Genomic DNA, 26,866 nt, shown 5'->3' with positions numbered 1-26,866 from the left:
TGCCTCCCAACAAGCACATGATTTAACATCACGGCACGACTCAGAATCTCGCTTACTCATCAGCGAGTACAACCTTGGTCTTCTCACGATCAATTATTCCTCCCAAATAATGCTTTACTCTGTGTCCATTCACCAAAAAATTTCTTTCACCATTCAAAGCTCGCAGCTCAATTGCACCATAAGGAGTGTCTCTCACTACCCCAAACGGGCCTGACCATCTCGATTTTAACTTCCCAGGAAATAACTTTAGTCTAGAATTGAACAATAATACCTGTTGGCCTGGCTCGAAGTGACGCGGTTTGATATGCTTGTCAAGCCATCTTTTTTGTCTTTTCTCTGTAAAGCTTAGCATTTTCATAAGAGTGCAGCCTGAACTCATCTAACTCATTAAACTGCAAGAGTCTTTTCTCGCCCGCAGCTTCAAGGTTCATATTTAACTTCTTAATGGCCCAATATGCTTTGTGTTCAAGTTCAACAGGTAAGTGACATGCCTTCCCATAAACTAACCTATACGGCGACGCCCCAATTGGCGTTTTGTATGCAGTTCTATATGCCCACAAGGCATCATCTAACTTTGTAGCCCAATCTTTTCTATTAACACTCACCGTCTTCTCTAAGATTTGCTCTATTTCTCTATTAGACACCTCAACTTGTCCACTTGTTTGAGGATGATATGCCATCGCAACTATATGGCGGACTCCATATTTAGCTAGAAGGTTATTCAACAACCGATTGCAAAAGTGTGTCCCTTCATCACTAATCAAAGCACGTGGAGTTCCGAATCTCGAAAATATATACTTTTTTACAAACGCGGCTACCACCATGGCATCATTCGTTGACAATGCGATCGCCTCTACCCATTTTGACACGTAGTCAATTGCTAGCAAAATGTATTTATTTCCTCTGAACCATAGGAATGGTCCCATAAAATCTATCCCCCACACATCAAAAATCTCGACCTTGAGGATGTTATTCAAAGGAATCTCATGCCTCTTTGTGATTGTTCATGTTCTCTGACATTGGTCATACTTCTTAACAAATGCATGGGCGTACTTGAATAATGTTGGCCAAAATAAACCGGATTGTAATACCTTTTCAGCTGTTCTATCGCCTTCATGATGTCCCCTATAGGGTGATGCATGACAATCATACAACACTAGTTCGACCTCCTTTTCAAGTATGCATCTCCTCATCATTTGGTCAGCACACTGCTTGTACAAATATGGCTCGTCCCAATAGTAGAAGTTCACATCATGTAGAAATCTCTTTCTAGCTTCAGATTCAATTTCAGGAGGAAGTACCCCGCTCACCAGATAATTCACATAGTCCGCGTACCATGGGGGAGGGTCTTGGGTGATAGCAAAAAGTTGCTCATCAGGAAATACTTCTTTAATTTGGTCACCCTCCTCCACGTGGTCGTGATTTTTTAGCCTTGATAGATGGTCAGCTACTTGGTTGTCTATGCCCTTTCGATCTCATATTTCCACATCAAATTCCTGCAACAACAAAACCCAGTGCATCAATCTAGCCTTAGATTCCTTCTTTGTAAATAGATACCTGATTGATGCATGATCGATATGGACTATGACTTTTGTTTCCACCAAGTATGCCCGAAATTTCTCAAAGGCCCACATCACAGCTAACAACTCTTTTTCAGTGGTGGTGTAATTCAGCTGCGCATCATCAAGAGTCTTACTCGCATAGTAGATGGAATAAAATATTCTTTCCTTCCTTTGGCCTAGCATTGCCCCAATAGCATGGTCACTTGCATCACACATAAGCTCAAATGGTAAGGACCAATCCGGTGCGACAATAATGGGGGCAACCACTAGCTTCATTTTGAGCTCTTCGAATGCTTTCAGGTAGGCGTCCTCAAAATTGAAAGTCACATCTTTTTCAAGCAACCTGCACAAGGGAGTAGCAATTTTAGAAAAATCTTAAATCCCGCGTCGATAGAATCCCGCGTTGTGATGACCCAAAATATCATCTTTAAACTTAATAATTAATTCTATATTTTAAGACCTCAAAAAATACTATTTATCATTACTCGACTTGCGTGCACAGTTCGTAAATTTTTTCAGAAAGTTTTCATGCGAAAAAATGAATTAAAATGTGAATTAGAGCTTTAAAACTCAATTGAGTTGACCTTGGTCAATATTTTTAGCAAACCGACTCGGATCAATATTTTGATAGTTTTGATAGGTACGTATCGTGATTTGGGACTTGGGCGTATGCCCGAAATCAAATTCCGAGGTCCCTAGCCCGAGATATGGAATTTTGAAAAAAAATTAAAAGTTTAAATTCAAATAGTGACCGGATGTCGAATTATGTGCAAACGACCCCGGAATAGAATTTTAATGATTCTAACAACTTCGTATGGTGATTTCGGACTTAGGAGCGTGATCAGAATTTTATTTGGAAGTCAGTAGTGAAATTAGGCTTGAAATGGCTAAAATAGGAATTTAAGTTTGAAAGTTTAACCGGGGAGTTGACTTTTTGATATCGGGGTCGGAATCCAGTTCTAAAAATTTTAACAGCTCCGTTATGTCATTTATGACTTGTGTATAAAATTTGAAGTCAATCAGACTTGATTTGATAGGTTTTGACATCGAATGTAGAAGTTGGAAATTTTTAAGATTTATTAGGCATGAATCTATGTGCGATTCGTGTTTTTAGTGTTGTTGGATGTGATTTGAAGACTCGACTAAGTTCGTATGATGATTTAGGACTTGTTGGTATTTTTGGACGGAGTCCCGAGTACCTCTAGTGCGATCCGGATCGAAATCAGATCAATTTTTAGACTTAGGCAAATTCTGAAATTTTACAGCTTCTGGTGTCATCGCACTTGCGGAGGGACTGACCGCAGGTGCGGACTCGCACAAGCGAGCTGTGGCTCGCAGAAGCGGACGAAGGGCTGCCCAGTTGGAGCCGCAGATGCGGCTCATGTTGCGCAGAAGCGCTTGCGCATAAGCGAGAGGAAGGGCGCAGGTGCGGGCAGGTCCGCAGGTGCGATAGAATTTTCCGCACCTGCGAAGGCGCAGATGCGGTCCAAAGCTCGCAGAAGTGAAGGCAGCTGGGATGAGTAATTTCCGCAGATGCGGTATTTCACTGCAGATGCGAGACCGCAGGTGCGAAAGTACTGACCAGATTACAAAAACAGAGGGGTTCCGATATTTTTGTCATTTGGACATTTTCAACACGGTTTTGGACGATTTTTCAGAGAGAATTCGCGGGAAAATTTGAGGTAAGTCACCTGTGATCATTTTTAGTCAGTTATATTGGATTATCATTGAATATTTCTAATAGATTACATGGTGAAATTAGAGGATTTGGGCCTAGTGATTTCAAAATGAAAATTTGAGATTTGGAGGTCAAGTTGATGTCGGATTTTTGTAAAAATGGTATGGTTGGACTCGTAGTTGAATGGGAGTTCATATTTCGTAACTTTTGCCGGATTCCGAGATGTGGGCCCCACAGGCCATTTTTGAGTTAATTTTGGATTTTATTGAAAAATATAGTATTTTCTTAGGGAATTGATTCTATAATTTTTGTTGACTGTATCGAATTAATTATGACTAGATACGAGTCGATCGGAATCGAAAAATCAAGGAAACAGCATACTACTTGGTGAAATTGGAGCAAGTCGAGGTAAGTGACTTGTCTATCCTTGTGTGGGGAAATTTTTTCCTAGAATTGATATTAATGTGATTATTGAAATGTGTTGAAAGTCATGTACACGAGGTGACGAGTGTGTACACAGGCTAAATGTGAAAGATTATAATTTTAAATTGGGTAGATCATTGTTGCTCATTTATTAAATTATTTTATCTTGTTATATATTCTTCATCATTGATCTGAGATATATACCTTAAATTTGTTTGACCTTTTCCTGCTAATTGTTATACCTGTTTAGTTAAAACTTGGTTTCTTTTATTCTGTGCATTATTTGAAGGGTGATTTTCTTTAAATCAAACATTATTAATATGGAGTATTTGACATTTTAAATTTGATATTGAAGCAACGTATTAAAGATTTTGAAATATTATTTTCCTGAATTATTTATTCTTGAATATTTTGAATGATTTTTGTACTCATTGTGATGGAGCCGTGAGCTCTTTATTGTAGAAAAATATTGTTGTTGAATTATTTTGGCAAGTTATATTATTTGAGCACTTGAGGTGCAAATTGATATATTGTGATATTGATACGCATGCGGTGGTATAAAGTCTGGGTATTGAAACGCATGTGGTGAAATAAGGATGGCTTGATACGCGTGGCTAGTAGGGGGAACTACTAGAAGTCATGCGGTGTGATAAGGATGGCTAAAACGCGGGATGTTATTTCGGAAAAAATATTTTCTTTCAAATAAATTGTGAAGGCTCCCGCGGTGAGATAAGGAAATGAGATATTGTGAATTTGTTTATGATTTGGGACTACGAGGCGGTGCCTCGAGAGTGCCCTTGTTGATATTGATTTATGGCCGCAATTGCCTTGATTATTTGTTGTGATTTTCTTAAAGTTGAAAGGAAATTCGGTTTTGTTTCCACGAGATATTATTTGCCATTATTTTGCTTAATTAAATGGTGACACACTACTTGATTCATTTCCAATGTCATTTTATTTTTCTATATTGTTAAACATTTTACCATGCCATTATTATATTCCAGTAGGGCCTCACCTGACCTCGTCACTACTCTACCGAGGTTAGGCTTGGCACTTACTGGGTACCGCTGTGGTGTACTCATACTACGCTTTTGCACATCTTTTTTGTGCAGATCAAGGTACATCTTGCCAGTCTAGATGTCAGTGAGTTACCTGCACACGGATACTTCGAGATATATCTGCCAGCGTTCGTAGACTCCGGAGTCCCCTTCTATCATTTTTTATGTTGCTTCCTTATTTTTCTTTAGACCTTGATACATAGAGACACTGAGAATAAACTTTTAGAAGCTTGTGACTTATTTCTACCTGGTTTTGGGAGTTATAATTATTTGAATTGTAGTTTATTTATTTCAGATATTTATGATTATTCCGCATTGATAGGCTTACCTAGTCTTAGAGACTAGGTGCCATCACGGCCTCCTACGGAGGGAATTTGGGGTCGTGATAAGTTAGTATCAGAGCACTAGGTTCATAGGTGTTATGAGTCACAAGCAGGTTTAGTATAGTCTTGCGGATCGGTACAAAGACGTCTGTATTTATCTTCGAGAGGCTATGGAATTGTTAGGAAATATTCACTTCTTTGATTCCTTATCGTGCGCCTTTGTTGATTTCAAAGTTCTAAACAATTGTCTTTCTATTCTCTCACAGATGGTGAGTACACACACAACTGGATCTAATGATCAGACACCCGCGCCCCCTGTTGGAGCCGGAAGAGGCCGGGGACGGGGCAAAGGCCGAGTCAGAGGCCGAGGAAGACCACGTGGTGCTGCCAGAGCACCTGCACGAGCTGCTGCACCAGAGCCACCAGTAGCTCCAGTTAGAGAGCAGGCACCTGAGACGCCTGTTACTACTCCTGCACTTCAGGAGACTCTTGCCCAGTTTTTTTAGCATGTTTGACACTTTAGCTCAGGTATGATTATTTCCACTTGCTCCTGCCACATCTCAGGCTGGGGAGGAGCGCAGACTCCCGCCGCCCGTACTCTAGAGTCACAGGCCCAAGTTGACCATGCCCCAGAGGTTATACCAGTGCATCCAGTTATCCTAGTTCGGCCTGAGATTAGGACAACAGTTTCAGACGGGGAGCAGCTTAGGCTCAAGAGGTATAAGAAGTACCATCCTCCCACTTTCAGCGGTTTAGCTTCAGAGAATGCTCAGGGTTTTCTGGAGGAATGTCACCGTATCCTTTGTACTATGGGTATTGTGGATTCCAGTGGTGTTTCTTTCACGGCATTCCATATTAGAGGAGTAGCCTACCAGTGGTGGCGGCACATGAGTTGGATAGTCCGGCTGAGGCAGCTTCACTTACTTGGACTCAATTTTCAGATATGTTCTTAAGGGAGTATATTCCTCAGAGTCTTAGAGATGCATGACACACAGAGTTTGAGCAGCTGCGCCAGGGTTCTATGACCGTGTCAGAATATGCGATCCTATTCAATGATTTGGCTAGGCATGCACCAACTTTAGTTGCTACTGTTCGAGAGCGGGTTCGCAGATTTATTGAGGGTCTTTACCCTAGTATCAGATACAGTATGGCCCGAGAGCTAGAGATGGACATCACATACCAACAGGTGGTGTCAATTGCTAGGAGATTGGAAGATATGCGGACTCGGGAGAGGGAAGATAGGGAAGCTAAGAGACCCCGAGATTCTGGCACATATAATAATTCTCGTGCCCCAGTTGCAGCCCGTCATGGTAGAGGTTATGTGAGCCGTCCTATTTATTCAGCACTTCCAGCTTCCAGTGGTATTCCGACTACTCCCAGACCTCAGGTTCCATATTATGCACCACTAGTGTCTTCTGTACCTCCTGTACGGGGTGCTTTCAGTGGGCAGTCTAGTCGATCAGGCCCGAGCCAGTCCACTAGCCACGTCCTCCGAGGGCTTGTTTTGAGTGTGGTGACACTCGTCATATTATGAGAGATTGCCTCAGATTTATGAGGGGTGCACCTCCACAGATTTCTCAGGCCCCACCTATTCCACAGGGTCCTCAAGCTTCTCAGGCCATGATTACTGCACCAATTTCCACTCCACCTGCACAGCCAGCTAGAGGTGGAGGTCGGGCAGGTAGAGGTCGCCCTAGAGGGGGAGGCCATGGCAGATATTATGCCCTTCCTGCTAGGACAAATGCCGTTGCATCCGATTCTGTTATCACAGGTATTATTCCGGTCAGTCATAGAGATGCATCAGTCTTATTTGATCCAGGCTTCACTTACTCTTATGTGTCATCTTATTTTACCCCGTATTTGGGCTATCACGTGATTCCTTGAGTTCTTCTGTTTATGTATCTACACCTGTGGGTGAATCTATTATTGTGGACCGTGTGCCTCGGTCGTGTTTAATTATTATCAGTGATTTTGAGACCAGAGCTGATTTATTATTGCTCAATATGGTGGATTTCGATATTATTTTGGGCATGAATTTGTTGTCGCCCTATCATGCTATTCTTGATTGTTACGCCAAGACGGTGACGTTGGCTATGCCAGGTCTACCGCGGCTAGAGTGGAAAGGTACCTCGGATCATGTTCCTAGCATGGTTGTTTCATTTCTTAAATCTCAACGAATGGTTGAGACGTGGTGTGATGCGTATCTGGCCTATGTAAGAGATGTTAGTATTGATACTCCTACCGTGGAGTCAGTTCCTATAGTAAGGGATTTTCCCGATGTATTTCTAGCGGATCTTCCGGGTATGCGACCTAATAGGGATATTGATTTTGGTATTGATTTGTTACCGGGCACAGAGCCCATTTCTATTCCACCATACCGTATGGCCTCAGCAGAGTTGAAAGAATTAAAAAAACAGTTACAAGAATTGCTTAATAAGGGTTTCATTCGGCCTAGTGTATCGCCTTGGGGTGCTCCTGTCTTATTTGTGAAGAAGAAGGGTGGTTCTATGCGGATGTGTATTGATTACCGCCAGCTGAACAAGGTTACCGTGAAGAACATGTATCCATTGCCACGTATTGATGACCTATTTGATCAGCTTCAGAGTGCCAGATTATTCTCTAAGATCGACTTACTCTTCAGAGCAGCTGGCTCAGGTATATATTCGCGAGATTGTAAGACTTCATGGTGTACCGGTATCTATCATCTCTGATCGGGGTACACAGTTTACCTCACGGTTTTGGAGGGCAGTACAGCGTGAGTTAGGTACTCAGGTAGAGTTGAGTACAACATTTTACCCTCAGACGGACGGGCAGTCCGAATGCACTATTCAGATACTGGAGGATATGCTTCGTGCGTGTATGATAGATTTTGGGGGTGCTTGGGATCAGTTTTTACCACTTGCGGAGTTTGCTTACAACAACAGTTACCAGTCAAGTATTCAAATGGCTCCGTATGAGGCCTTGTATGGTAGGCGGTGCCGGTCTCCAGTGGGTTGGTTTGAACTGGGCGAGGCTAGACTATTGGGTACAGACTTAGTTCAGGATGCCTTGGAAAAGGTTAAGTTGATTCAGGATCGACTTCGTACAACCCAATCTAAACAGAAGAGTTATGCGGATCGGAAGGTTCGTGATGTTGCATTCATGGTTGTTGAGCGGGTATTACTCCAGGTTTCGCCTATGAAGGGTGTGATGAGGTTCGGGAAGAAGGGCAAGTTGATCCCTAGGTATATTGGGCCTTTTGAGATTCTTGAGAAAGTTGGAGAGGTGGCTTATAAACTTGCACTACCACCTAGTCTCTCTACGGTTCATTCGGTATTCCATGTTTCCATGCTTCAGAAATATCACGGCGATCTGTCTCATGTGTTATACTTCAGTTCGGTTCAGTTGGACAAAGATCTATCTTATGTTGAGGAACCAGTGGCTATTTTGGATAGGCACGTTCAAAAGCTGAGGTCAAAGAACATTGCTTCCGTGAAGGTTCAGTGGAGGGGTCATCCGGTCGAAGAGGCGACTTGGGATACTGAGCATGATATGCGCAGTGTTATCCACACTTATTCACCAGCTCAGGTATTTCTTCTAACTTCGTTCGAGGACGAACGTTTGTTTTAGATGTGGAGAATGTGATGACCTAAAATGTCATCTTTAAATTTAATAATTAATTATGTATTCTAAGACCTTGAAAAGCACTATTTATCATTACTCGACTTGCGTGCGCAATCCGTAAAATTTTTCGGAAAGTTTTCATGCGAAAAAATGAATTAAAATGTGAATTAGAGCTTTAAAACTCAACTGGGTTGACGTTGGTTAATATTTTTAGCAAACGAACTCGGATCAGTGTTTTGATAGTTTCGGTAGGTCCGTATCGTGATTTGGGACTTAGGAGTATGCCCGGAATCAAATTCTGAGGTCCCTAGCCCGAGATATGGAATTTTGAAAAAAAATTAAAAGTTTAAATTCAAATAGTGACCGGATGTCGAATTATGTGCAAACGACCCCGGAAAAGAATTTTGATGATTCCAACAGCTCTGTATGGTGATTTCGGACTTAGGAGCGTGATCGAAATTTTATTTGGAAGTCCGTAGTGAAATTAGGCTTGAAATGGCTAAAATAGGAATTTGAGTTTGGAAGTTTGACCGGGGAGTTTACTTTTTGATATCGGGGTTGGAATCCAGTTCTGAAAATTTTAACAGCTCTGTTATGTCATTTATGACTTGTGTACAAAATTTGAGTTCAATCGGACTTGATTTGATAGGTTTCGACATCGAATGTAGAAGTTAGAAATTCTTAAGATTTATTAGGCTCAAATCTATGTGTGATTCGTGTTTTTAGCGTTGTTGGATGTGATTTGAAGACTCGACTAAGTTCGTATGATGATTTAGGACTTGTTGGTATTTTCGGACGGGGTCCCGATTACCCTGAGTGCGATCCGGATCGAAATCGAATCAATTTTTGAACTTAGGCAAATTCTGAAATTTTGCAGCTTCTGGTGTCATCGCACCTGCGGAGGGACTGACCGTAGGTGCGGACTCGCACAAATGAGCTGTGGCTCGTAGAAGCGGACGAAGGGCTGCCCAGTTGGAGCCGCAGATGCGGCTCATGTTGCGCAGAAGCGCTTGCGCAGAAGCGAGAGAAGGGGGCAAGCGCGGGCAGGTCCGCAGGTGCGATGGAATTTTCCGCACCTGCAAAAGCGCAGATGCGGTCCAAAGCTTGCAGAAGCAAAGGCAGCTGGGCTGAGCAATTTCCGCAGATGCGGTATTTCACAGCAGATGCGGGCCCGCAGGTGCGAGAATTTTGTCCGCAGGTGCGAAAGCACTAACCAGATTACAAAAACAGAGGGGTTCCGATATTTTTGTCATTTGGACATTTTCAACACGGATTTGGGCAATTGTTCGGAGAGAATTCACGGGGAAACTTGAGGTAAGTCATATGTGATCATTGTTAGTCAATTATATTGGATTATCATTGAATATTTCGAATAGATTACATGTTTTTTGAGGTGAAATTAGAGGATTTGGGCCTAGGAATTTCAAAATGAGAATTTGAAATTTGGAGGTCAAGTTGATGTCGGATTTTTGTAAAAATGGTATGGTTGGACTCGTAGTTGAATGGGCGTTTATATTTCATAACTTTCGCCGGATTCCGAGACGTGGGCCCCACAGGCCATTTTTGAGTTAATTTTGGATTTTATTGAAAAATATAGTATTTTCTTATGGAATTGATTCTATAATTTTTGTTGATTGTATCAAATTAATTATGACTAGATACGAGTCGATCGGAATCGGAAAATCGAGGAAAAAGCATACTACTTGGTTAAATTGGAGCAAGTCGAGGTAAGTGACTTGTCTAACCTTGTGTGGTGAAATTTTCCCTAGAATTGATATTAATGTGATTATTGAAATGTGTTGAAAGTCATGTACATGAGGTGACGACTGTGTACACGGGCTAAATGTAAAAGATTATAATTTTAAATTGTGTAGATCATTGTTACGCATTTATTAAATTATTTTATCTTGTTATATTCTTCATCATTGATCTAAGATATATACCTTAAATTTATTTGACCTTTTCGTGCTAATTGTTATACCTGTTTAGTTGAAACTTGGTTTCTTTTATTCTGTGCATTATTTGAAAGGTGATTTTCTTTAAATCAAACATTGTTAATATGAAGTATTTGACATTTTAAATTTGATATTGAAGCAACGTATTAAAGATTTTGAAGTATTATTTTCCTGAATTATTTATTCTTGAATATTTTGTAAGATTTTTGTACTCATTGTGATGTTGTCGTGAGTTCTTTATTGTGAAAAAATATTATTGTTGAATTATTTTGGCAAGTTACATTATTTGAGCACTTGAGGTGCAAATTGTGATATATTGTGATATATACGCATGCAGTGGTATAAGGTCTGGGTATTAAAACATATGCGGTGAGATAAGGGTGGCTTGATATGCGTGGCTAGTAGGGGAAACTACTAGAAGTCATGCGGTGTGATAAGGATGGCTAAAACGCGGGATGCTATTTCGGAAAAAATATTTTCTTTCAAATAAATTGTGAAGGCTCCTGCGGTGAGATAAGGAAATGAGATATTGTGAATTTATTTATGATTTGGGACTACGAGGCGGTGCCTCGAGAGTGCCCTTGTTGATATTGATTTATGGCCGCAGTTGCCTTGATTATTTGTTGTAATTTTATTAAAGTTGAAAGGAAATTCGGTTTTGTTTCCACGAGATATTATTTGCCATTATTTTGCTTAATTAAATGGTGACACACTACTTGATTCATTTCCAATGTCATTTTATTTTTTTATATTGGTAAACATTTTACCATACTATTATTATATTCCAATAGGGCCTCACCTGACCTCGTCACTACTCTACCGAGGTTAGGCTTGGCACTTACTGGGTACCGCTGTGGTGTACTCATACTACACTTCTGCATATCTTTTTGTGCTGATCCAGGTACATCTTACCAGTCTAGACGTCAGTGAGTTACCTGCGCACAGAATCTTCGAAGTATATCTGCCAGCGTCCGCAGACTCCGGAGTCCCCTTCTATCATTTTTTATGTTGCTTCCTTATTTTTCTTTTGACCTTGATACATAGAGACATTGAGAATAAATTTTTAGAAGCTTGTAACTTATTTCTACCTGGTTTTGGGAGTTGTAATTATTTGAATTGTAGTTTATTTATTTCAGATATTTATGATTATTCCGCATTGATAGGCTTACCTAGTCTTAGAGACTAGGTGCCATCACGACCTCCTACGGAGGGAATTTGGGGTCGTGACAGTTGGTATCAGAGCACTAGGTTCATTCACAGAAATGGGTGGAGGTAATTTTTCAATTGCCTTCACCTTCGCCTTATCAATTTCAATGCCGCTCCTAGACACTCTGTGACCCAACACGATGCCTTCCTGTACCATAAAATGACACTTTTCCAATTAAATACCATATTTGTTTCTTCACAACGGGCCAACACCTTGCTCAAATTCTTCAAACAATCATCATAAGAAGACCCAAAGACTGAAAAATTATCCATAAAAACTTCCATAAATATTTCCACCATATCAGTGAAAATAGCCATCATGCATCTATGGAAAGTAGCTGGTGCATTACAAAGACCAAACGGCATTTGCTTGAAGGCGAAAGTGCCATAAGGACAAGTAAAAGTGGTCTTCTCCTGATCCTCCGGGCATATGACGATCTGGTTGTACCCCGAATAACCATCAAGGAAGCAATAATAATCATGCCCCGCCATTGTCCAACATTTGGTCAATGAATGGAAGTGAGAAGTGGTCCTTGCGGGTCGCTTTGTTGAGCCTTCTGTAATCAATGCAAACTCTCCACCCCGTCACAGTGCGAGTGGGAATTAGCTTATTTGTTTCATTCTCAACCACAGTCATCCCTCCCTTTTTAGGCACACATTGAACTGGGCTAACCCAATTGCTGTCAGAGATAGGAAAAATGATACCTGCATCGAGACATTTAATTACTTCCTTTTTCACGACTTCCTTCATGATAGGATTTAATCTCCTCTACTGCTCAACACTTGGACGGTGTCCATCTTCCAGAAAAATTTTATGCATGCAAAACGATGGACCGATTCCCTTGATGTCAGCAACTGTCCACCCTATAGCCTTTTTATGCTCGCGAAATACTCTGAGCAATTTTTCTTCTTGTACATTAGCCAGGCTGGATGAGATAATTACTGGAAATATTTCAGAGTTCCCCAAATAAGTATAGCGCAAATGTGTTGGGAGGGGATTTAATTCTAGCTTTGGAGCTTCCTCAATAGATGGCTTAGGAAGGGTCAGAGTAACAAGCCTGCCCAACTCCTCAAACTTCCCAAACCCATGGACATAATTGCATGATGTACCAAGTACTTGTTCAATTTCGCCCATCATCTTATCTTCAATGTCTTCTTCATTCCCAATCAAATCTCATTCAAGAGGATCTATGGGGCTCATATAAGGAACCAATGACATAGCATTGCTTTCCACTACAGAAATCATGGATAACTCTTCATAATGGGCTGGCAATCTGAGTGATTTGTACACATTAAATACCTCCACTTGATCACCTACTCTCATCGTCATCTTTCCTTCGCATACATCAATAATAGCTCGGCCTGTGGCTAAGAATGGATGCCCCAAAATAAATGGGACTTCCTAATCAGGCTCTTAGTCCAAGATAATGAAATCGGCAGGGAATATGAAAGATCCCACTTGAACTAACGCATCTTCAATCACTTCTTCCGGATGAGCAAGGGAGCGATCAGCCAACTGTAAGATTACCGTTGTTGGGCGCGGATCACCCAAACCTAACTGTCTGAACACAGATAGCGACATCAGATTGATGCTCGCTCCAAGATCACACAAAGCTCGCACAACTACATACTTACCAATCGAGATTTGGATAGTGAAACTACCTGGATCTTTCAATTTCTGAGGTAGCTTGCTTTGGATTCTAGAGCTACATTCCTCAGTGAGTGCCACAATCTCGAATTCAGTCAACCTCCTTTTATTTGTCACTATGTCCTTGATGTATTTTGCATATTTGGGCACTTCTTGCAGGATGTCTACCAGTGGAATATTTATTTGCACCTGCTTCAAAATTATCAAGAAACGCTTTATACAGGACATTATCCTTTACTTTCTGCAATATTTGAGGGAACGGAGGTGTGGCCTCACAACTAATGGTGGGGGTTGCTTAGCCACCGCCTCTTCAGCTGGCTTCTCAGACTCCTTTGATGTTTTCTGATTCTGACTCTATAGTGGCCAGCTTCTCATTAAAGGTCACTTGTTTTCTCTTTTTCGATTGGACTTCTTCTAATTGTCTCCCATTCCTCAATGAGACAACATTAATAGATTCCTTAGGATTAGCCTCAGTGTCACTTGGAAGATCTCCAACTGGTCAAGTATTTTAGGCACTAGCAAGCTGTCCCATTTGGCACTCCAAATTTTTCATTGCTGTGGCTTGGGCTTGCTGGTCAGCCATCAATTTCTTCATCATTTCCTCAATATGACTTGTTGAGTTTGCCTGTTGTTCAGCCTGAGGTGGTCTATATTGTTGTTGAGGTGCTTGTGGTCGGTATTGATTTTGAGCACCTTGGTTTCCACCCCAAGAGAAGTTTGGGTGGTTCCTCCAGTTGGGGTTGTAAGTATTCCCATATTGGTTTGTCTGGCCCCTATTTGCATTACGCACAAAGCAGATAGATACTGGATTAACTGAGCATAAGTCGCTCGTGTGACCCTCTCCACATACTTTACAAAACACTTGAACCTATTGCACTGGTTGAGCTTGTTGCTTGTTAATAACCAAGGTCATCGGATTGACTTGGTTGGTCAATGTAGAAATCTGCGCTGATAATGCCGAGACGACATCTAACTCGAGAATCCGTGAAGATTTTTGCATCGTGTGTCTGCTCATTTCTCCTTGCCAATCTGGATTGCTTTTGGAGAATTTGTTCAATAATACATATATCTCATCAAAGCTTTTCTCCAACACTTGACCTCCAGCTGCAGTATCTACCACAATTTTTGTCTCAGGATGTAGCCCTTCTATGAAAGTGTAAGCTAACACTTCGTTTGTCTGATTATGATGAGGAAAATCTCTGAGCAACCCCTTAAACCTCTCCCAAGCTGAGTATAGAGACTCCCCCACTTTCTGTTTGAAAGCGACTATCTCACTTCTGATCTTTGCAATTTTGCCTGAAGGGAAGTACCTTGCCAGAAATTTCTTTGCCAGATCATTCCTATGATGTAATAGAATTAGCTGGTTCTGCCTTTAGCCATCGCTTTGCTTTGCCCAACATAGAGAATGGAAAAAGTGTGAGCCTCACATAGTCTAGAGTGACCCCATTAGTGATGTAAGTATCACTAATCTCCAAGAAGTTCAGGATATGCTGTTGTGGATCCTCGTGTGGAGGACCCATAAACTGCCCAATCGCATGAAGTAGCTGGATCATGCTCTGTTTCAACTCAAAGTGCCCAGTGATTCTGGGCTTCACAATGCTGGAGGTGACATTAGCAATGCTGGGCATCGCCACCTCTTGAACAGTCATGTGTTGCTCATCTTCCATGTTCACAGGAAATTGAATTAGCGCCTGAAGATTATTTGTATCCTTTGCTTTCCTCAACCTCCTATGAAATGTTCTCTTAGGTTCAGGGTCAAAGCCTTTAAGTCTGTCCTGGCTTCTGACCCTGTGTATTCAATCGAAATTCCTGAGATCAGAGCAACAATCAAGTAACGTTAGACTTGACGAAATAAACAATTAAAGCAAAAACTAGAAAGTAGTCGATATCCAAGTACCCGACAACGGCGCCAAAGACTTGTTGGTTCCCCAAGAGCACACGCAAGTATACGTGGTCATACAAGTAATAAAATGATAAGTCGAGTATCGAACCCACAGAGACTTGTATCAACTACCCACTAAAATCACCAAGATTGTTATTTAGTCAAGCCAAAATCGAGTTCAAGAATGTGATTATACTAAACTAAAATTCGAAGGAGTAACTAAATTATCAAGTAGCAAAATAATTGTGGTGTATTCAGTAGAGATAAATATTCTAGGGTTGTGATCGATTCACCAATCCTATTGTGTTCTAGTTAAGTCTTCCTTTCATACAATTCACTCATGGTTGCCAATTAATCGAATAATTGCTCTCATAGCCTTCTCCCGAAGTACTACTCGCCTATTCAAAATAGATTAACGTCTATATTCCTATGAAATCAGTCTATCAAGAACGCATTAAGATTACGATATTTAATTAAGCACGGTGATTAGGTATATTCCTATCCTAACCACAAATCCGCCCCCCTCAGAGTTAAGATCATGCTCTTTTCAATTTTTCTCTAATCTAAACATGGCTTTCCCAAGCATAGCATAGATAGTAAATAAAACCTAACTGCTGGCCAGACAATTAAGCAATTAATCATAGAATTGAAGAAACAACCATATATTAGTAAATTGTAATCAAGGTTAAGTCAACGTAAAACAACAATATTCATGGCTAAATCACAAACCCAGAATTATGGGTTTTAGCCACTCATGTTCGTAGTAATAATTTTTCAAGTATTTTGCATAAATAAATTATAAAGAAAAGATAAAGGGATGAAGAATTTTATGATTTTCTCCTCCAAAAGTTGTTCACGTGATGTTCTTGCCTCCGGTCGCAAAACTAACTCCTCTAAAAATGGTGTTTAATAACTATTTATATGTGTAGAGAAAAGACCCAAACGAAATAATCAAATCCAAGACCAAATAGGAGACAAAATAGGCTTTAAAAATTCGGAACACGCTCGCTGTAGACCGTGCCTCGCGACCTCTAACGCGAGCCTCACCTCGCTGTTCACCAGGCGACGTGAGCTCTAACGCTCTCTTTTCACTGTGCGAAGCGATAAGTTTCACGAGCAAAATTTCTTGCTACGCTTGTTCTGTTTCTGCTTCATTTCAGTTCCATCTGCTTTGCCCAACTTTTGCCAAATTCACGTTATTGTCTTTCCTTTCCAACTCCTTTGCATTGTTTCTTTAATCATTGCTTAATTTACTGCTTAGTTTCACTTTATCACTTCTTAGCTTTCTTCTTTGCTCCCTATCATATTGTTGTAGAGCATGAATTAGACATTAAATATTTACTTTGTTCAAATTTCATCTCTAATGTACCTACACATAACATAGACTCAATTAAACACAACTATAGTATAGTTTAGCATTAAACCCCCAAAATATAAGGTAAGTAATGCACTAAAAATATATAATTATAGCCAAACATCAATTTACTCATAATTGAGGTATTTGTAGTCTTCAAGAAGAATTAGTACTAAGGGTAAAATATGAAATAAATAATTAATCTAGTTTTGAACTTATAAAATGACAAATAATTTCATACAACTATTTTTAGAAACCACGATAGATAATTTGAGACGGGAGGAGTACTTATTTAAACCAACTAAAAACCAAAAAAGGATAGTGGCCTTTCATTTTTTTAGGAAATAGCAACAATATAACTTTCTTATTTAGGAAAGAAACCCAATTAAAGGAGGGCCACCTGTCCAAGATTGCGTTTCTTAAGGAATTAAGGGTGTGTTTGGTATGAAGGAAAATATTTTTCGGAAAATATTTTCTAATTTTTACATGTTTGGTTAGCTTAAATATTTTGAAAAATATTTTTCTCGTCAATTCATTTTCCTCCAATTGGAAAATATTTTCCTCCAACTGCATAAATTTCAACGTTGTTTTGCGTAAAAAATTAAAGCAACACATTAGTTCTTTTGGGTTTGTGTGAAATTTTAGAAGAATAATTAAATTGTTGAATAAAATAGAGTCTTGAAAACGTTGAGTATTTTGGGGGGGAGGGGGAGGGGGAGGAGGGAGGGGGGAAGGAAACATGAGGGCTTAGGGGAAGGGGATGAGGAGAGTAACATAAAAAAAATATTTTCCACTCGTTAACCAAACACTAGAAAATATGTTTCGGAAAAATTTTTCCACTCACCAACCAAACAAGAAAAAATAAGTGATAAAACCACTCATTTTCCTTGAAAACATTTTCTAGGAAAACATTTTTCATGGAAAACATTTTCCTTCTTACCAAACACACCCTAAAATTAAATTATAATTCTTCTCAACATTGAACCGTTTAGAGTGGCTTAAATAGTCAACATTCATATCAGCCACCAAAATTTGCCCAATGAAAAAAAAAAGTTAGTGCCGCCATATATAAATCCAATAATCAAAATATACACTTGGCTACTCTCAATTGATCCAAGCAATAAAATTTAACTAAACTCTGGTTTAGTTAATTAACTCTAGAGTTGACCACTAAACTCTGGATTAGGCTTACCCCTGTTTCTTTTGTTCCAACACCCATGAAATGAGACATCTTTACTTGGCATAAGAAGATTGGTTCTCATTGGAAATTAGGGAATAAAATTAGGCATAGGTCAGGCCTTTGAATTCTCTGTCATTTGCTTTTTAGGACTTCCCAAATCTTTAAAAGTACTTTTCTAAATATATGCTACTTATAATAATTGACTGCTTTATGCATTGCCTAACTATCAATTTATATAAGAGAGCGATGAGTATTTTGTTTTCTAGAATATGTTATAATACTTTTAGGTCCAAAGCATACTGCAATGATCTGCAAATCGCTTATGCAGTATTAAATTAGGTTTTAGTATACTACGTGGCTTATGTATCATTACTTCTTTCTATTTGTGGATGCAAATTGCCATGTTCTCATGCTCACAAGTGTCACAGCTTTTTTAGTGTTTGACCAGAAATTAACTAAGCACGATCAATCAAATCTCTAAGTTTTCTGAATTGCTTGATGCTGTTAGTATAGTTTGGCTTCTTCTTCTACTACTTTTTTTTTTGGGTTGAGAAATAAGGTTCAGCAGGCGGAGCCAGGATTTCAAGCTAATGAGTTTGGAATTCTAATCCTTTTAAGTTACTAGTGTTAAATTAATAATTTATATATATTCAATAATATTTTAAGACAAATACAAAATTTAAACCAAATCTACTAGCTCTGTCCCTGAGCATAGTAATATAATTTTCTCTAAGCGATTATGGATTCAACTCTTATCAACATGCACATAAGAGTTTTAACTTTAAAATTTATATTCTTCTTATATCAGTAGCAGCATGCCATGGTGTATTCTAGACCAATGTTCGACTTTTTATATTAATACTACATGATGTGTGCGAACAATAATCAGCATTTTTCTAACAACTTATAATAACAATAATGATAATGATAATGATGGTGGTGGTGATACTATAATCATAATGATTATCATCAACAACAACAATAGTTTTGGCACCCTCGAGTTAAATAAGTTGCATTCAAGTCAAAGTAAGACTTGGAAAATCTTGGATAACCTCAGAAGGAATTAGGAATATACCAAAATCGCTACAAATAGTAGCTCTTGCTGATCTCATGAATCATGATCTCCTGTAGTCCTAATATGAAACATATCTACAAGTCTCTTATAAATTAACCAGTATTAATTATATCATGCACTGGAGGAAAATTCATCAAGCTCTCGTAATATATTGCAAAAAGGAGAGAATTATTAAAACAGGAAATTAATTTTTATTTTTTAATTTCAAACTACTAATGCGCTTGTATACCTAAACTTTCAAAGTGACTCGATTAGTTAACTAGTCATGATTTATTGAAAGGAATTTCATAATTCAAGCGACATTTTGTATCTATTGGCAACTAATACCAAAAAATAATTTCTTCATTACAATAATGTTCTGAAAAAATGGCTTATATTATAGTACCAAACATATATGTTCAGTTCTCAGATCTATGAAGGAGCTATTACTTACTGCTCTACCACAACTATTATTTTTTTCCATTATTTTGCGAAATAAATTAAAGGAACATAACCAAGTCTTGAAGAGACAAATAACTAGAAATGGTGGCGACCTGTATTTTTAATTTGAATCAGTTTCATGTGTTGGCACCCGCGCTTAATGCGCGCTTCTGATTTTCTTTTTATTCACTATTGCACTTGATAAAAGCAGCATAATTTGAGTGTTTGGTCCAACTAATCAAACAATGATGTCACTAGTTTATTTAAAAATTCCCAAGACCCTATCCAATTCCAATCCCCGCAAAACTTGGAGGCTTTCGCCTTAATTTACATTTTAAAAAAAACCCTTACCCTTATATGGTTGAAAATGGAGTATCTCAGAAATTAGTTTAGTAAGAGTAACAACTAGAAAGGCCTGAAAGGAAAAGTTGACTGAAGAACATGAAAGGGATAGTGATCGAGTATATTTGTCTATATATATATATATATATATATATATGAGTTTTAATTTTTATTCTTGTCACTTTTTAAAAATATTTTTAAGAAGATATTTTCTGGGGTTTAATTATTGTCTGCATGTTTTAGCTTTTGAGGCCATTCATAGAGCTTGTTTTCTTCTTCTGAGCTATAATTGGTGGCGGCTTTGCTTTGAAAAATAGTTTAACTTATATGAACTGAGATAAAAATATAATTTTTTTTTTTCAATTGGTTGTAATAGGTAACTTGCTTATTTTAAAAATTATATGTAAGTTTCTATAAAAGATTATCTATAGATATCTTTGAGTGACCTGACATATGAAAATTTCTTTATGCTTACATGCCCTAATTATGCCTGATATAAAAACCAGTTTGGGAAAAAAGCTTCTACTTAGAGGAATTAATGGCGGAAGATCATGACCCATTAATCATGTCATGAACAAGAATGTCACCTCCTAATTATTCTTCTGAGTTCTATTCTTGTCAAGATTTTAGGATATTTTTGTAGTACATTATCATATGATTGATCCCTTTTTGCCCTTTTCTTATTCTATGAGTATATATTTAAAGTCATTTCAAGTTAGTTCTGTGGCTTAACTCAAGAAACGTGCAATATCAGGGTTGGCCCTTTTCTTTGGGTTACTTTATCTCCCTTCTTTTTTGCCTAAAAACCAAAAAAAAGTTGCTGGTCATTGTCATAGATTTTTGTTTTTGTCCTTGTCTTTGCGTCACCGTGTTGCTAGTTCTTTTTTACTTCTTAGGATTACAAAAGTTTGTTAACAAATCGCAAGATTTCAATCTGATGAAAAATTTAATCGAAGACAGAAAACTCATTGTAATTTTTTTGTTGAGGCTGCAGAGAAACATATTGCTAATGTTGAAAAAGGCAACACTTGAGATAGGTTCAATGCTCAATTGGGTGTAATTTGATAACAATGAGAAAATGTTCAGAGTAAACTGTTTAACGTATTAACTACAATATTCACAGCTTAACACAATGTTTGGTTGGCCTCATTATACATGCACTCATAAGTTATAATATGAGGATCTGTGTATTATTTTGTGAGGGATATAATACGGAATAAGAGTGCATGTAATAGCAATATATGGATCAGAGTAACTACAGATCTACGAAACAAACTCTTGAAGTACTCCCCGCAATCCCGACATTATTATTCACCGCAATGTAGGTGTTTTAATCTTGAAGTGATGGGCTGGTTAGCTAACACTTGTATTATCCCTGTAAAATCACCCAGATAGAGAATAGGCCTAGCAGAATTGATTAAGTAGAAGAAAACAACATCTAAATCCAGGGCCCTGCTGCTGATGCTTCCCTTCGTTGCCACTTTCTGTTTCACTTTGCGACAGAAGAACAAATCCAAAACAACTGCTATTTGAGACGTAACTGTCTCTATGTCACAAATTGGCCAATTGAATGGGTCCCTTGTAAGTTGTAACCTGAGGAGACCCTCCATCATCTTAGTGCATCAAAGCCTAGACATATCTGATTGGGACTTTTGGATGATTAGAGGTAGCGTTGGCAAGGGCAGGGGCAGCCCGGTGCACAAAGTATCTCGGGTTCACCCAAGGTCCGGGGAAGGGCCGCACCCAAAGAATATAATGTAGACAGTCCATCATAATGCAAGCATTAGAGATAGCAGCGAAGGAAATAAAGAGGAGCTATGGACAAGGAGTATCTGGTAAGTGGATAAATTCTTGAATACTTTTTTAAGATATTAAATGCTTCCATTAGTAGAAGTAAATATAATCCTTCCTTTTCCCTCCTTCAACAAGAATAATTGTCACATTTTCTTGTTTATCTAAGAACCATACACAAATGTAAATGAATACCAATACCACAACAGAGAAAATGAAATTGGTTATAGTTAAAGTCCACCCATAAATTGTAAATGCACTTAACCAATTTCATTTTCTCAAATGTGACAGAGAAAATGAAATTGGTTATACTTAGGGTAGACTGTCTACGTCACACCCCTAGGAGTGCGATCCTTCCCAGACCCTGCGTGAATGGGGGATGCTTTGTGTACCAGGCTACCATTTTTTTGATACTAACTTGAAAGAGATGGAACAACACCATGCCCAAATTATCCGAACAGGAGTAACCTAGAGCATCTGTCTCATTGGCAAAATGTATCATGTTTTGCGCAGTCTCAGGGCACGGCTCTATGGGTTATGCTACCTCGGTTTCTGAACAGGGCCGTGCCCAAATTCTTTCTCTGGTGTCTTGAGTGCATGTAGCCATAGTGGGATGGTTGAAGAAGGAAGCAAGCATTTTATAGCATGTCACATTCAACCAAATATGGAACTTATATATGGAACATCGTTGATATATTGTGTCAAGCTGGTTTTGTTGCAGAGGCTAATGATCCAGTTAGCAGAATGCCCATAAAATGCAATGAAATCAGATGGAGAACAATGTTGGCTGCTTGTTGGGTTCACGGTGGAACACAATGGAACCAGATAATGGCAGTCATTATGTTCTTCTAGCTAACATGAGTGCGCGTTCAGGTCAATGGATCAAAGAGGAGCAGGAAAGTCCAGAAAACGTCCCCTGCTAATATTCTACTGGAAACTCTAGACGAATAAGGCTGTTGGTCTAACCATGCGACGCTTGTAATGGAAGAGAAAGAACAAAGGGGCTAACAATCTGGGTTGAAGAGGAATTCCCAACACAGAGACTCCTGAAGTCCTGCCGAAAGATTAGAAGTCTCACTGTTTGTTGGACAGGACAGATACTACACATTATTCTCTTCCTTCTGTACATAACACGAACAAGTAAATGAGAGAAGAGTGTTTACTCAATCATGGACTACTGGTACAGTAGGTGCCGCCTCTAACCCATCTTATTAAAAGAGGACAATCAAAGGATGTATACAAAACCAAGTTTTAAATTTTATCGACAAAAACCAAGTTAACGTGTACATAAGCAGTTCACATGCGAACCTGACTTCGTTTCATTTACAGATACAATTAGAATAGATAACAGCATCACACGTTCGAACTTAAGATATTTTTTTCTGTTTCTTCTCCTGCCATTCTTTGATTTCAGCATCTATCGTTGCTTTCACTTTTGAATGAAACCCAGGGTATGGTTCATAGTCGAAAAGAGATTGGAGGGCCTGTGAGGAACCAATAAGTCACGAAAAGATTAGATCCAATGCAACCACTGAAAGCACTTGTGTCCTAACATAGAACTAGTATTATTACCTCAAGGAGTACAAAAAATGGTGCCATAAGGAACGCTTGTGTAAGATTGTCCAACAGAGCAGGTGCTCGCTTCTACAAAATTGAACAATGTCATGCAACCAAATTAATGGAAGCTTTGAGAATCATGCATAAAATTACAAAAATGATCACCTCAAACACTCCATGACCTATAAACTGTCCAGTCCAGCAAAATAACTGAGCCGCTAGAACAACCTGGCCATCCATATGTTTGTCATAGTTAGCACCAATAGCTCACATACTTGATTCAAGAATAACTAGACATATCCAAAAGTATTTCCAACCAAAGAGATCATGAATTATACATCTGTATTCACTTCATATGAAATTTTGATGAGTGTCCAACTTGTTATTGGTTCTTGGCCTCTAGTGACAAATAGATGACGGTCAAGTTTGATTAAATCCATTCATGACCAAACAACAGAAGGCTATGTTTATCCACTCCAAAGAACTGCTATAGCTTAAGAAGTCCAGGAATTACGTCGTCGGCGCACATAGAAGACCCAGACACATCCAGACCAAACTATTTATGAAGATAAATGACCAAAGATCAGAAGATATATTGTGTCCATGGTACAAGTTCAAAGTAAGAGAGGAGAAAAAACATATACAGCCAGTTTACCAGCAAAGCTATTGAATTAAAACACTGAATTTGAGAAATGCAGACTGGCGCACGCAATATGGCATGTATAACATGCAGTCATGTAGTGTTTACTGGACACCAGTGTTATCAAAGTCGAAAAGCGCAAAAAAGCTCTAAGGTCCGTTGCGGCTTTAAGCGCAAAGCGCAAATAAAGCGTGGGCTTTAATGAAAAAAGGCACAACTGGAGAAAAAGTAAAAATATGTATATGTAGTCCAAGAGTAATAATTATAAGCATGAATAACAAATATATGGACAAAGAAATTGAAAAAAAATTACGATAAAGTGAAATATCAAATGTTTAATGTCGCATTTTCAGGATTACACTCAGTGGCAAAGAAAAGTATGCCTTAGAGCCTTGATGCGACACTAAAGCGCTCACAAAGCGAGACGAAGCGCTCAACATGTTTTGAGCCTCGCTTCAGGGCTTAAGCGCGCCTTTGACAACACTGCTGGACACAACATGGCAGCTACATGATACTACTATTGCCAGAAGCTTTTGAAATTGGTAAGCAAATTCAGCTTAACGACTAGACCTTTAAATGGTGTCACATTAGTACCAATAGTGCCGTGTGTATTGCTACTTAGAGCTTTATGTTGCTACTTGTGTATACTGGAATAGCAACTAAATGACTGCCTTACCTGTATTAGGAAATACAAGTAACAAGTGCATGGAACCCATAAACAGCATTTGATACAAAAACAAGCAAAACTTAAGATTGCCAGGTGCCAGGGCCGGCTCCAACCTTATGTGTAGTAAGGCTTGTGCCTTAGGCCCCCAAATTTGGGGGGCACCATTTTTAAAAAATAATAGGTATTTAAAAAAAAAATAGTACTTTTTATACAAAAGTAGAGTTTTTAATACAAAGGAAAGATTTTTTTTTAGATATATAAATAAGATAATAATTTGACTTACTTAAAAATGGGTATATTAATAGTTTCCCGTTTTTTACTCCTCCATTTAAAAATTTGCTATTTCTTCCTTAATTTGTCCAAATCAATCTTCTTTTTTTTTTCCCAATCTCTTCATATTTCAGAAAACCCTACATATTTTTCGTGTTTCTCGTTAATATTCTTACTCACCTTCTTTCTCCAAGATTTCACTAGTTCAAGTATTCAACAATACTTTTAAGCTTCCATAGTTTTATACTTCTATTGCTTTATAAAATCTTATCTAAGATCAACAATATCTCAAAAAAGATTAAATAAGTTGGCTATATTATCAAACGAGCTAGAATTATTAGAGAAAATCGATTATAACACAAATTATTAACAACTTTATATCTCAAAAAGTTAGAAGAATAGACTTCAAATAAAAACATATCTTATAACTTTCTTTTAAAAATTTAGGCCTCATATTAAACTTTGGCTTTAGGCCCCGTATGTGCTTGAGCCACCCCTGCCAAGTGTAACCCTCGATTAGCAGAGTCCCCCATTTTCTTCAGCTCACAAAAGATTGTCTGTATTCATTTCATTTAACCTGTTTCTGGTTCTCCTTCTTGCATTAACTAACCAGTCCAACTGGGTTAATCAGGAATTGTTCCTGATTGTATGTCAGTACGGGGTAACTCTCACATATAGAGAACCCTCAATTTACCTTAAAAGAAAACTTATTTAAAATTGAAATGACATGAACCCGATTAGGGAAAAAAAGATTCAACGGTCCATGCAGCTGACTCCAAGTTCTTCGGGATTGAGGTTTAGTTGATTGACTGATTAATTGACGGGGGTGCGAGAAACAAATCGAGCAAGGGGTGCTCTTCTATAGTAACAGATCAAGCAATTCATGTGCAGGGTATATATATGTGTTAATCAAGGGAGAACTGGATTCGAAGTACCATAGTTGGTGAACAAAGGAACCACGTGAAAAAGACTGGTAATTTGTCTTTACACAACATCAACAATGGGCTTAATGTGACAAATAGGCCGAAAATTTGGTTAGAGTATGGTGAAGTCCTGAGATCCAATTGCTGGTAAATAGACTGAACGATTAAAGAAGAACAAATAAAGAGGTAAAACTGGAGTTTAAGCTGAGAAAGTCTAAAGCTTAAAGCTTTTCAACATCAAACCAAGGAATCGATGAATCACACACCTATTAATAGATAAAAGTATTTCGTCAATTGGCCATCTCATGTAAACCCGCAAACTTACAAGTGCTCAATATGTTTTAGGGAAAATAAAGAAACAAATTATAGTGAAATACCAAAAATAACAGAAAAGGAGAGAAGACCAATTACCTTCCAGGCGAGAGAGAAGCCCAATTGACGAGCAACCATACTGCTGGAAACCCAACAAACAAAACAGAGTAAAGCAGCCAAAGAGCCAGCTTTCTTGTCCAAAGCCACGTAGAACAGTGCATAAACCAAGGCAAACAGGAATCCGAAATTAAGGACCAAGGAACTGTGTTCACAGAGCTGAATCGGAGGTAAATTGAAAAGTGGGGGCGTAAAATCGAAAAGAATAAGACCGGTGAAAAAAATTGGCCAAACAAACACCATGTGAATCAAGATATTCACTGGGTTGCTGTGGTATGCTCCATAAAAAGCGAACTGCTTCTCTAAGTCAAATATTCCCATCCTTTCCTTCACCCTCTCCTCCTTCTGCCTTTGCTCCTATTAGGTAATCGGGTAGTTATGAAGAAATTGGGCTTGAATGATTTGACTCTCTTTTGGGATTATTATAAAGAGGAAAGTTGAAAGGGAATAGGGATGGGGAAATTACTGTGGACGCTTTTGGAAGAATTAGGAATTGATTTGTTGATTTGTTGATTTGTTACGCTTCCTTACGAATTACGATCTTTCTCTTTTTTATTTACCCTATCTGGTCAAATGCGTGTTCAGCTTCTTTCCTTTTGACACTTCTGAAAATAGAGGTTTATATAATTATTCTAGAAGCAAAAAAGATAAGGAAGAAGTAGTAGTTTGGCTTTAATTTGTCATTTGTTTAGGCATTTAGTACTGCATTTCATGCTTCTCTCTAATTTTTTTTTAAGCATCTCTACTTTTATTTTGTTTTTAGTTCAAGGAAATTTTTATTTAATTACTAACAAGAAAAGATGAATTTGAATTTTGGCTTGCCGAACCTATTCTGAAGGTTTAGGTGTGACTCACAATCAGTGACTTATAGTTAGGCTCT

The 26,866-nt window shown here is 38.6% G+C and overlaps 2 protein-coding genes and 1 non-coding gene across 3 annotated transcripts; 1 reads left to right on the top strand and 2 right to left on the bottom strand.

The window, feature by feature from the left end:
* Positions 1–13,222: 13,222 nt before the first annotated feature.
* Positions 13,223–21,319, bottom strand: LOC142179835 (uncharacterized). The gene is made up of 6 exons (XM_075250719.1): positions 21,072–21,319; positions 14,884–15,244; positions 14,431–14,780; positions 14,150–14,229; positions 13,785–13,951; positions 13,223–13,645 (listed from the first exon to the last, which is right to left on the bottom strand). Exons 1-6 carry the CDS (start codon positions 21,317–21,319, stop codon positions 13,223–13,225), a joined length of 1,629 nt encoding a protein of 542 aa, XP_075106820.1.
* LOC142180419 (small nucleolar RNA R71) lies at positions 14,637–14,741 on the top strand. The gene has a single exon (XR_012709044.1). It is a non-coding gene; the product is annotated as a small nucleolar RNA R71 (small nucleolar RNA).
* A 1,416-nt stretch (positions 21,320–22,735) lies between the features above and the next one.
* Positions 22,736–26,516, bottom strand: LOC107815968 (2-hydroxy-palmitic acid dioxygenase MPO1). The gene is made up of 4 exons (XM_016641615.2): positions 25,969–26,516; positions 23,223–23,285; positions 23,073–23,144; positions 22,736–22,984 (listed from the first exon to the last, which is right to left on the bottom strand). Exons 1-4 carry the CDS (start codon positions 26,305–26,307, stop codon positions 22,868–22,870), a joined length of 591 nt encoding a protein of 196 aa, XP_016497101.1. The 5' UTR covers positions 26,308–26,516; the 3' UTR covers positions 22,736–22,867.
* Positions 26,517–26,866: the final 350 nt, after the last annotated feature.

Source organism: Nicotiana tabacum, chromosome 4, assembly GCF_000715075.1.
Source record: "Nicotiana tabacum cultivar K326 chromosome 4, ASM71507v2, whole genome shotgun sequence".
Lineage (NCBI taxonomy): Eukaryota > Viridiplantae > Streptophyta > Magnoliopsida > Solanales > Solanaceae > Nicotiana > Nicotiana tabacum.
This window is presented reverse-complemented; position numbering and strand designations above follow the sequence as displayed.

What these genes read in the sequence shown, in the direction of transcription:
- LOC142179835 (XM_075250719.1), bottom strand. Translation starts at nt 21,319, where the DNA reads ATGGAGGGTCTCCTCAGGTTACAACTTACAAGGGACCCATTCAATTGG. An exon ending in TTTACAGGGATAATACAAGT is followed by an intron (nt 15,245 to 21,071) that starts GTTAGCTAACCA and finishes TTGAATACACAG; the next exon opens with GGTCAGAAGCCAGGACAGAC. An exon ending in ATGGGGTCACTCTAGACTAT is followed by an intron (nt 14,781 to 14,883) that starts GTGAGGCTCACA and finishes GATCTGGCAAAG; the next exon opens with AAATTTCTGGCAAGGTACTT.
- LOC107815968 (XM_016641615.2), bottom strand. Translation starts at nt 26,307, where the DNA reads ATGGGAATATTTGACTTAGAGAAGCAGTTCGCTTTTTATGGAGCATAC. An exon ending in GCTTCTCTCTCGCCTGGAAG is followed by an intron (nt 23,286 to 25,968) that starts GTAATTGGTCTT and finishes ATGGATGGCCAG; the next exon opens with GTTGTTCTAGCGGCTCAGTT. An exon ending in CATTTTTTGTACTCCTTGAG is followed by an intron (nt 22,985 to 23,072) that starts GTAATAATACTA and finishes GGTTCCTCACAG; the next exon opens with GCCCTCCAATCTCTTTTCGA.